The 12,311-nt window shown below is 41.3% G+C and overlaps 1 protein-coding gene across 3 annotated transcripts in view; it reads left to right on the top strand.

Annotated features, from left to right (window-relative positions):
• Window positions 1-12,311, top strand: part of LOC114105005 (calcium-dependent secretion activator 1) — a 471,729-nt gene that overhangs the window by 422,724 nt on the left and 36,694 nt on the right. For all 3 annotated transcript variants that reach the window (XM_034637086.2, XM_034637078.2, XM_034637084.2), the window contains 2 exons: window positions 1,599-1,631; window positions 9,799-9,906. In XM_034637086.2, coding sequence (XP_034492977.1) covers window positions 1,599-1,631; window positions 9,799-9,906 — 141 coding nt within the window. The remainder of the gene's footprint in view (window positions 1-1,598; window positions 1,632-9,798; window positions 9,907-12,311) is intronic.

Here is a 12,311-nt window from a genome sequence, read left to right as displayed (position 1 = left end):
GTTTGGAAAGGCACACTGGGAAAAGGGGCGAGGATAGGATTCCTCGGGGTGACTTTCTGGAACACATTTGGATGAGGGCTATGAAGACTGATATTGATCTCAACCAAATGGTAAAAAACAAACCTCCCTGAAACGTCAGCAGATATTCAGACTACCCTGTGCCCTTGGCAGTCTCTGAAGTTTCTGGTAAAACTAGAAATGCTCTCTGACCAGAAACACAGTCCCTCCATGCCACACGGAGACACACAGAATATCAAACATGCTCCCTCAAACCTAGCAGTTCCTCAGCCTCTCACCCATGTGTGTCTATGAATCCTTAGTGACAGTGTGTCCCAGGCACCATATCCCAGGACTTTATATGCACTTCCCCGTTCACCAACCCCGGAGAGAGGTATTATTAGTATCTCCATTTTGCAGATGAGGCCAGTAAGGTTCAGAGAGATGAAATAACCTGTCCAAGATTACACCGTTCCCAGTAGAGCTGGATTTGAACCCAGGTCTGACTCCAAACTCTATGTCCAAACATTACTCTCTACCACATGCACTCCCAAAACTAAAACTGAGTTACAGAGCCACTTCCTGAACTTTCCACCTGTTTTTTGTTTGGTTTGGTTTGGTTGTTTTGTTTTAGCACCTAAAACCAGAATGAGGCATAACAGCAGCTTTTGGGACAGTTTTGAAAGGCTCTGGTACCTGGCCCTCAGACACCATGTCCCTCTGGGTCCTTCACTCACCCCATTGCATTCCCTCCTCTTGAAGATCTAGGTTAATAGACACTGAGAACTGACAGATTCAATCCAGGCAACCTGCAGCCAAATTACACCAAGGCCCAAGGTAAAAGAAGTGCCAGTTATCTTAGTTGCTTCTCTAGACTAGTGAACCCTCTATCCATCCGTTTGGGTTTAGCTAGAGTCATTTTTCTTCTTTTTAAAGATAGGTGGTGCACACCTGTAATCTCAGCAACCCAAGAGGCTGAGGCAGGAGGATCACAAGTTGGAGGCCAGCTTTCTCAACTTAGTGAGGCCCTAAGCTACTTAGCGAGACCCTATGTCATAATGAAAAATACAGAAGGGCTGCGGATGTGGCTCAGTGGTAAAGTGCCCCTGAGTTCCATCCCTAGTACCAACCACAAAAAGAAAGGAAAATAAAAATAAAGATGGGGGAAAATGCAAATCACCCACACCCAGCCCCAGAATCTGAATCAGTAAAATTGTGTGCTCTTTCTCTCTCTCTCTCTCTCTCTCTCTCTCTCTCTCTCTCTCCCTCCCTCCCTCCAAAGCAGTGGCTAGGGATTTTTTTTTATTTTTTTATTTTTTTATATTTATTTTTTAGTTTTCGGTGGACACAACATCTTTATTTTTATCTGGTGCTGAGGATCAAACCCAGCGCCCTGCGCATGCCAGGCAAGCCCACTACCACTTGAGCCACATCCCCAGCCCAATTTTTTTTTATTTTTTAGTAGCAAACATTTTATCTTTTCATACCTTTTTGTTTTCCCTGGTCTGTGCTGCGTGCCTGCGTGTTGTTTGAACTTGATCTGTGAACAAAAATATTAAACATAAACACCTGCCTCACCTCCATTCTTCTTTCCTCCTTAGGTGAAGGCAGCTTCCAAATATGTGGACGTACCTGTGAGTATTTGAAAATTGCTTTTCGTGGGTTTGTTGTATTGTCTGATTTTTTTTTCTTGTTTTGGCTTTGCTTTGTTGGTGCTGTTCATTACTTGCTGCTAAACTGTATATTCCCCACTTGATCATCAGAAAGAGAGAAGTCAAGACCCTTTCGTTAGTAGGATCTTTTTTCAGACCAGCGTATGGTTTCCTTCACCAGGAAGAGAGTGTTCCAGCTGCAGGGTAAACCTAGCTCACTTTCACTTGTCTTTTTCTTGATTTCTCTGGTTCTTTTCTTTCTGTTTCCATCCTGCTCACCCCCACCCCTTACATAAACATCTTAAGAGTAGAGCTCTGAGCTAGAAATTTGCACAAGAGTACCAGTATCTTTTTTTATATATGTATATATTAAACAATATATATTAGTTATATATATAATATGTATACAGTAAATATATATATTTTAGCTGTAGGCAGACAGCATGCCTTTATTTCATTTATTTATTTTTATCTGTTGCTGAGGATGGAACCCAGTGCCTCACACATGCTAGGCAAGTGCTCTACCACCGCGCCACAACCCCAGGCCAAACAGTATCTTTTTTAAAGCAAATAAATTCTGAATTTGTTCATTTGGGGGTCAGTTCTGCAGTTGTTTTAAGGAAACCTTACAAAAACTGCTTATAATTAGTGCAGGCCTCATTAATGGCGAGAGCCCTCAAAGTTCACAGATAAAGCACTCCAAGTTGCCCAAAATTTACATTTAAATTGAGGTTAAGTACTATACATGAATGCTAAAAAGTATGGGATTACCTGTGATAAACCAGGGTACATTTATAGACAGACTTTGCCCTGCCTATTAGCAAAATAAAATTGGAGAGATTTAAATATATTCCAATAAAGGAGGGAAGAAAATGATTCTGTTTCTCCATTTCTAACAAAAGAGGTGTGAGTCTATTATAAAATATTAAATTTAGAGAGCTTATCTCAACAGCCACCAAGGGTCTTGTACTGAGCATTTCTCATTCTGAACGTGGTTAAGTACCCTCCTTGTTCAAATACTTATTTGTTAAAATTTGTTTTTTTCTAAAAGGATTTATATTAACATTTAAATTCATTTCCCCAGGAAGCTAAGTGTGTAATGGTTTATTGGCTTATTCCTCTAAGGAAGACAAAATGGAAAATTGGAGTGAATTTAGCATTAGCATATATTTTGTTTGTTTAATGAAAGAATGTGCAATCAATAATTATGCTTTGAATTCATATAATACTTCTCATCAAGGGACCTCAGACTCCTTCGTGTAGGCAGAAGAATGGAGAATAGAAAAAGCTCACAAAACCACAGCAAAGAAGTTAGGCAAATGGCTTTGTCAAGCCCTAAAGTATAAACTTTGGCTTCATGGGGAGTTTCTGGCCCTGGTTCTCCATCTTTAAAATGGAGATACTAATACCAAATTCAATGCAGAACAGGAAGCACCTGACCTGGCACTCAGCAGACAAGTCATCAGAGAAGGGCATGCAATGGTATCAATGTGGAAAGCGCAAGTCAGGATGAACGGCTGACATCAGCCCTGCCCTCCCCGGTCTTCACCAGTGACTGAGATTGAAATTCTCATCTCCCAGTACAAAGATCTGGCTTGTCAGTCTGTTTTCTGTAGCCCTCAAAGCAGAGGAGAGATCTCCACATGGAGGTCTGGCTGGGTGACCCCATAGACAAGGCCCATACATGGAGAGATTTGATCTAGCCATTGGTGTTACCAAGCTGTTAGGTTGAACCACATGAGAATGGCATTTTAGAGAAGTCGAAGGAAGATCAAGATAAGCAATTTTTAATGGCTCAATATAAGAATTCTTTTTCTTCTTCTTCTTCTTCTTCCTCTTCCTCTTCCTCTTCCTCTTCCTCTTCCTCTTCCTCTTCCTCCTCTTCCTCTTCCTCTTCCTCTTCCTCTTCCTCTTCCTCTTCCTCTTCCTCTTCCTCTTCTTCTTCTTCTTCTTCTTCTTCTTCTTCTTGTACCAGGGTTTGAACCAGGTGTACTTAGACATCGAGTCACAGCCCCAGCCCTTTTTTATATTTTATTTTGAGACAGGGTCTCACTAAGTCACTTAGGGCCTCAATAAGTTGCTGAGGCTAGCCTTGAACGTGCAATCCTCCTTCCTCAGACTCCTAAGCCACTGGATTGACAGGCGTGCACTCAGCTTAATAATTCTTGCAAGCCAGATTCATATTTATTGTGAAGAAGGGGGTAAAATGGACTCTATATTAATATGAAAGTGTTCAGATCTTAGTTATTTAGTCATTTGTGTATTCAAAGTCTTGTTAGGATAGGAAAGATCAAAAGAGAATTTTCAGAGGGCTGTGGCTGTGGCTCAGTGGTAGAGTTCTTGCCTAGCATGTGTGAGGCACTGGGTTGGATCCTCAGCACCACATAGAAATAAGTAAATAAAATAAAGGTATTGTATCCATCTACAACTTTTTTCTTTTTTAAAGAGAGATAATTATCAGTTTCTGCACTCTATGGAAGAAAAAAAATGAATCACTCAGTATGTCCCCAAATGTGATATATTTGCCATTGAAGATGAACAAAGTAATTAAGGTACCTATAACTACTACCACTGTATGTGCTGGGCACTGTTTTAAGCTCTTTATTTTTAGTCTTCACAAGTGCCCCCACTTTAAAGATGAGGAAACTGAGGCCCAGAAATGTTAAATTGCTCCAAGCAGCACAGCCGGTAAACAACAGAGGTAAGATTTAAAGCAATGATCTTAAGCACTATGTCCTGCTGAAAGATGATTTTAGCACATAGACATCCATCTTTATTTGCATAGTTGAGTCATGATTTTAGTATCAGAAAATGTGATTAGCACATAAGACTCACGACTGCACCAGTTATTACTGGCTTAGGAACAATGTTAAAGTTTAAAATTAAGTTCAACAATGTGTACTTTTATAGTTCATCATATTTTAATGTGTCTGATGAATAAATAATCATTTTATGGAAAATAGTAGTGTACAATCCACACATAGACAATACGTACATAGTTTTTTGTTGTTGTTGTTGTTATTTTGTTTTGTGGGGTGAATTTTAATACCGGGAATTGAACTCAGGGGCACTTGACCACTGAGCCACATCCCCAGCCCTTTTTCATATCCTATTTAGAGACAGGGTCTCACTGAGTTGCTTAGTGCCTCCTGGTTGCTAAGGCTGGCTTTGAACCTGCGATCCTCCTATCTCAGCCTCCTGATCCGCTGGGATGAAAGGTGTGCGCCACTGCGCCCAGTATTGTTTACATGTAGTAAATAATTATCATTTATTTCTGAAAACAATCCTATGAGGATTAATTAATTTCATCCTGTTTTACAGATGAGGAAACTGAGACAGAGAGGTTAAGTAGCATGCCCAAGTTCACCAGGCGAGTCAGTAGGGAGTAGAGATCCAGGGACAGGACTTGTGGGTGTAGCTCAGTTGTGCAATAGCTTGCTTCATGTGAACAGGGCTCTGGGTTTAATCCCCAGCACCAAGGGAAGAAATAAAATTAAAAAAATACAGGCTCTCAATTTGACTGTAGAGCCTGAGCTTACAGAGATATGGCAGAGTCTTCAACATTAGCTCCTAAGAGATAATAGTACATGTCTCACTCCAACTCAGCCTTCAGTGACAGCGGTCTGGTAACTCCCAATCAACTTTAATAGGATCGTTTACACCATGGGAATTGGCAGACCCTACAAATTGGAGCTTGTTTATCTAATTTTGTTGTTTTGTTTTGTTTTTTCTGAGAGCCTGTTCATAAGCAATGGCTATCACCAGCAGCCCCCAAACCAGAATATGCAGCAGTTAAACTTGTAAAGATTTTTTCTCTTTTTTTTCTTTTTTTTTTTGTTTTGTTTTGTTTTGTTTTGTTTCTTTGCTCATTTTTTAATTGGGATTCCCAGACTTCACCTCTAGAAATTCTGATTCAGTAGTTCTGGAGGGGAGCCTGGAAATCTCTTTCTAAAAAGATCTTCATGTTCATCTGATACATGATACAAATTTGGAAACCAATGGATAAATCAGTGATATTTTTACCTTGGCTGTGTCATGGAAACATCTGGAGAGCTTTTATAAGTATTACTGCCCAGGTTCCTTGCCAGACATGTTAAAACAGAATCTCTGGGCAGTGGGTAGAGGTGGGGCCACAGGCAATCAGTGTTTATAAAGCTTCTAGATCCTTCTTGTTTGCAGCCAGGTTTAAGTACCATTGGATACAAAGCCAGGCATGGTGGCACATGCCTATAATCTCAGCAACTTGGGATGTTGAGGCAGGAGGATTGCAAGCTTGAGGCCAGCCTCAACAACTTATGGAGGCCCTAATCAATTTAGCAAGATCTATCAAAAGAGGAAAAATAGAAAGGGCTGGGGATGTGGCTCAGTAGTTAGATGCCCCTGGGTTCAATCCCCAGTACCAAAAAGAGAGAGAGAAAGAGAAGAAGAAGAAGAAGAACTATTGGGTACAATCATTTCTCAAGTCATGGTCCAAAGTCTGAGTTCATCTGTGTCACCCAATGAGGTTTCTGGCACATCATTTATTAGTTGAGTTCTGTGTAGGGAGTAGCAATTACTTTAGAGATTTGCCTCTTAATTATCCCCACTAGTAGAAAGAAGAACTGCTACCAGTCATTCCAACCATTGCATAATCCCCAAAGCATCCCTCTGTGTCTTAGATATAAGATTCAACCTTTCGGTATATGTAGCAGATTTGCATTCATCCTCAGGGCTTGCTTGGGATGCTGAAAATTTGGGTTTGTTTTCCCCATGCTCAGACGTATCCCAATGGGGGCTAGCTAAGTTGAAATGTCCCATTTTTCCTAAGCCACAGAATCACTTATTCATGAATCATGTCTTCCACACGTGGTGGTGTTAATTGAACAGATATATATTTATTGTATTTAAATATTTTCTAAAAATTATGTCAGATTCTGATTCTGTCCAAGCCACATTTATAAGCTGTCTCTTAAAAGTTGATCCGACTGTGTATGAACAGCAATGTAATATAAAGCTTAATTTATCTAATGGTATCAGTTTTCCAGTCAAGTTTATTTTTCAATTGTAACTACTTTTCAGCTTATTGTGTGTCAACAGTTTAGATTTTGTTTTGATTGGAAATCTACTTAAAATGTATTATACATCGTTTCTGCATTTTTATCCCTGTGTGGTTTTTTTGTTTTTGTTTTTGTTTTTTGCGAGGTGTTTTTGGTTTTTGTTTTTTGGTATCAGGGATTGAACTCAGGGGCACTTAACCACAGAGCCACATCCCCAGCCGTTTTTAAAAATATTTTATTTAGAGATAGGTTCTCACTAAATTGCTTAGGGCCTTGCTAAAAGTTGCTGAGGCTGACTTTGAACGATCCTCCTGCCTCAGCCTCCTGAGCTGCTGGGATTCCAGGCATGTACCACGGCACCTATCCCTGGGTTTTTGACCAGGGAACTATCATTTAATCTTTCCTCAATGGCCCAATGGCGCAGGGCCAGCTCACCCCGTCCCCTTTTGTTCCAGACCCCAGCAATTAGTGAGTCTTTATGTCTCAGGGTGCAGTCTGGCAGCCTCGTCCCTCATGCTTGGCACACCAGGGCAAAGGACAGGGCCTTCTTACCAGCACGCCTGGGTTCCACCATCTCCCCATGCCCCATTCCTGGCCCGTCAAGGGATGACAAACAAAACTCATTGGAATTGAATATGAAGCTGGCTTAAAAGGAAGGTCGTTGGGAGTGAAAGTCTGAGGACTATGATAAGAGAAGTACACATTTTGTGCAGAGGCTTTATTATTTTCATCTTGACACAGCTCCACTGAGGACCCTTTTTACATCTTGGGTCTCAAGTAGATTGAAGAAGTAGATAGGGCCCTGGTGTGATATAATATCAGGAAGGGGAGTCAGGGGCTGATGTTGACATTGCAATTTATGGCTTTTGAGACAATTTCATATACATTATTTTAGCTGATGATCATAACAATCCTTGACGGTAAGTCAGGAACCTGTTATTAGTCCCATTTTACAGGTGGCATAACTGAGGCCCAGAGAAGTCTAATGATTTGCATAAATTTCAAGGTTTTTTGGGAGGGAGAAGGAGGTGGATTCAGTAATAATCCATACAGTGTGCCTGAAGAGCTTTGAAAAGGAGGTAGAGGTAGGACTTGCTCATTCATTCATAGATTTTTTCACTCTGCAATTATTTACTGAGCACCTACTATGTGCCAGGCACTATTCTGTGAGCTGGAGGTACAACAGAAAACAGACCAACGGTCCTTTATTCATGTATCTTATGTTTGGTGGGAGAAGACAGACAAAAAACAATCAAATAAATATACAGTACAATGTTAAGCTATTGATTTTAAAAAATATTTAAAAAAAAATAAGAGTCAACAGAGCTTCTTAACTACCTGGGTGAGATGAATCAAACTAATTTTTTTTTAAATCAGAGCTTTTTTAAAACTTAAATGAAATGCCCCTGTGAGGACAGTAAGCCTTGTTGAAAGAAGGAATGATGAAAATAGCATCCTTCTAGATGTCTGTCTGTAACATCATGGGTTCCTGACAGATCTGCTGAACTTGGCTTTGGATCTTAGCTCTAAGATGGCTGCGTGCACCCAGGAAAAGGCTGCATCTGCCACAAGTATCACAAGGGAAGAAATGGAAACAATAATAATAAGTTTCTCAAGTCCCCCAGGTAGGGGTCCCCATCCCTACCGAGAATGTCCTTTGATGTGCGGCTGCCAAAGAGAGAGGGGAGAGGTGCCAGTTTGGAATTGATAAGCTGACACGTCTCATTGGAGAACCGCTATTGTTTCGTATCATAAAACTGCAACAATTATAGGACCATCATGGACCCTGCTCAATCCATTTGCTGAAAATTGCTTGAAAGTGTAACACTTGACTACTGTGGCTTTGGGTTGTCCTCATTGTTTTTCAAATTAATACCTTGTCATTGTTTCAGCGGGTGTTAAGAAATGTTACTAGCATCCCGGGGGCCAGGGATTGGCCCTTTGCTTGATAATTGTTTGCTTTGTATGAGGGGGAAAAAAAATATACAGTCCTACTGTTTCCAAACCTTCCTCATTTTCACCCTGGAAATTACACAGAAGTGTTAACTAACTTCAATTTGCAGTGCCTGACAGTCCCCGTCTTGTAGAGAAATGATACTTTGTGATCTAAGGTAAATCACAGTAATGAAAACTAATCTTTTTAGTTATTAGCAAATATACATATCTATTGTGGAAATTTAAGGGGTTTGTGGCAGTTGTGCTAATGACCCATATTACAGTGTTTTAATAGGTTTCTTTGGAGATAACTTTGATTTTGACATCTCAAGCGGTGTACATCCTGAGATTTTTTTTTTCTTTAATTCCTTACAGTAAGTCATTGCCTGAGTACTGGATGAACCACCTGCTTACCTTTCCAGAAAATCTAATTTATTTAAAAATCTTCCCCTCCTCCACTAGCTTGCTATGATTCTTGGGATTTTTTTTTTTTAATCTTCAACTTTAAGGCTACATTAGAAAAGAAAAACTAATGTCTCCACTTTGTAAACTAATTAGCAAATTCTCACTCTATATACTCAGGTTAAACTATTCCCCAAAATGGGAATTGGGCAGGAAGAGTTATAGTTTTCTTTCTTTTTAAAAAAAAATATTTATGTTTTAGTTATAGTTGGACACAATACCCTTATTTACTTATTTATATGTGGTGCTGAGGATCGAACTCAGGGCCTGGCACGTGCTAGGCAAGTGCTCTACAGCTAAGCCACAACCCTAGCCCCTGATTATAGTTTTCTTTTTTAAGAGGAAAAGGAGACAGATAATAAAGAATATCCATATGCATCACAGGGGTTTCAATGGAAAGCCAGAGAATATTTCTGGTGAAGATACAGTGAAGATTCATCCATTAGATAAAATTGCCAGAAAACAAAAAAAGAATTAACGGTAGGGAAAAAAAAATCTGCAATTCCAACTCTCCTCTTTGCCTGGCTTGATTTCTGAAAAGAACAGGAAGGGCTAATATCAATTCCTACCAGTCCGGGCTGTGTGCTGCAAACCTGATCCTGCCAAAACAGTGCAGAGGATAGGAGGGGCTGCGGGTGGGAGCCAGGACAAATGGGTCATCCCTGAAGAGTCACTGTCTGCAAATCCCATTTTCATGTTTTCCTGTTTCTTTGCAGAAACCTGGAATGGATGTGGCCGACGCCTACGTGACTTTCGTCCGCCACTCTCAGGATGTCCTGCGTGATAAGGTCAATGAGGAGATGTATATAGAAAGGTTATTTGATGTAAGTAAATGCCTTCTCCTCCTTGAAGACCAAGGAGGAGACCCTCCAAAATGTGACAAAATAAGAGACAGGAGGATAAGTCACATTTTGAGAAAATGGATTGCTCCTGATTTCAAGCAAAATCTTTTCCTCTTCCTCTGCCTTAGGCGCCTATCTGTCGTGTGTCTGTTCTGAACCCACCCCTGGTGTGGCAGTGTCTCGGTCCCAAGGCTGTGTGTTACACGTAGGACAGCACGCAGGCGCGTCCCCGCACGGAGCTTGTGAGGCAGCATTCTGTAACTGGCAAAGACCAGGTCTTCCTCCTTGCAATCTGGCCTCACATGAGGGAGGCTGGGGGAGGGAGGCTACCTCCAGCAGCAGGATGGCATGCAGATGTGCGGATGTGCAGTAAATGTCACATTATTATGGCTTCAAAGATGATTTTATTTCTACAAGACCAGAAATCCTTAGCCCTGGGTTTTGGCAAACTGGTAGGATTGATATTAGCACTTTTTCCTGCTCTTTTCAGAAATCAAGCCAGGGTTTGGGTGAGAGTGAATGGGCCAGGTGCCTGTCTGAGCAGTGGTGCTCTGCCCCCACCCACTCACCTGAAAAAAAATGCATGGAGAAGCAGGTATTCCAAAGTGAATACGCTGGGCTGCCAGACCCAGGTCAAACTTCAGATTTCTTATTTCCACTGTGACTACATCTGCACAGCAAAGCAAGCCACCAAGGCAAAAAGAAAAAAAAAAAAAAGAATCTGCTTTGGTCTCAAATTGCTTGCCTCTTTCAGACCAAAACAGATGGGGTTGCTTAATATAGCCAGGTATTTTGCTTCCCATTTCCCCACAACTTGCCAGTGGAGACCCGGCCAGAGTGCATGGAAGCCAATGTCCTTGTCTCCGTGTGGCTCTAATTGTGCAGACTACTTCTGTCTCGTGAAACGTGAGCTCCTCCTGTCCAGGTTTCTTGTATTTTTAGTGCCAGCCCGAACATTAATGTTTTGGTCTATTATGGAATCCTTGTTTCTATATTTTTTCTGTGATTGTGTTCACCAATTTACACTGAGTTTTTTTGTGTGTGTGCGTGTGTGTGTGTGTGTGTGTGCGCGCGTGTGTTTTTGTTCCACAGCTAAGTGAGCTCATTGTTGGCACCGCTTTTGGATTCTGCAGCTTCTGACTTTTAAATGCTTTGTCTTCCAGCTCATTTGCTTTCCTAGTGTGTTGAAAAGGCTTCTCTCTCTCTCTTTTTTTTTTCTCCCCTTTTCCCAGTCGTCCCCTTTCTGTGTTCCATACCCCTCTCCCCCGCATCACCTTCCTGCACCACAAAACCCTTCTTACTTTTTAATTCCCACTCGTCCTCTCTTGGATTAAAATGGAACTTATCTCTCATGTCAAATGTTTTATCACATTATATCAAGTGGCATGAATTAGAATCAAATAATCTTCCTGTGTACATCTTCTACCATGACCCACATCCACTGAGAATGCCTCATACATACATAAAGCTCACCAGCGGGTCCTCTCCCTTCTCTGCATGTGCGCCTTTATCAAAGTCCTGAGCCTAATATATCTGGGGCACAATCCCCCCCTCCCATAGGCATTGAAAACAGACAGGCAGCACCCTCGGGGTCTGCAGATAGGAGTGTGGACACTCTTCCCCTCTCCACTGAATTCAATTCCAAACCACAAATTTTCAAGAAGCCTGTGGATTGTTCTTTTCAATGCCTAGGTTGCCTTTTTTTTTCTTCTTTTCTTTTCTTTTCTTTTCCTTTGATCGGTTATCTTCTGATTCTCGGTTTTGTGTGGCCTGCGTATGCGTGTGCACCCTTGTATGCGTGCGCGCGTGTGTATGCGCGTGAGTGCATGTCCCCGCACGAGCGTGTGTGCCATGATCTCGCTGGAACTTCAAAAACACCTAGTACTGAATTGGAGGCTTCGTCTGCAGTTTAACCTGTCACTTCATGGATATGAAATAATCCCCTCTTTTTCTTTCTTTCTTTTTCTTTTTTGTTTTGTTTTAAATTTCAAAGTAGAAGAGGGGAAAGAACTTTTTAAAGGTAGTCTTGCAAAAAACCAGCAAGGCAAATGATCTCTTTGGGGGCTCTTTTTAAAGAAAGGGACAACCCACTTTTGATGCAAAAAAGTAAAGAGTCCAGCCTTGGCAGCAGATACAGAAGGGGAAAGTGGGCATGCCTAACTGTGGGCACATGCAGGCCCATTTCCACCCCCTGGGCATGACTGTGAATGGATAACTGAAAGAAATATTACTAAGAAGATGCTTTTCAGAGAGCCAGTTATGTTCAGGGTCATTCAGGAATTCACAAGTGTCTCTGATTCCTCCACATATTCCACTGCATGAGCAACAGCCTGGGAACAATTGACCTTCTTATTGTCCCAATTTTGTTTTCCCAATGGAGTCCCTAG

This window comes from Marmota flaviventris, chromosome 1, assembly GCF_047511675.1.
Source record: "Marmota flaviventris isolate mMarFla1 chromosome 1, mMarFla1.hap1, whole genome shotgun sequence".
NCBI lineage: Eukaryota > Metazoa > Chordata > Mammalia > Rodentia > Sciuridae > Marmota > Marmota flaviventris.
This window is presented reverse-complemented; position numbering and strand designations above follow the sequence as displayed.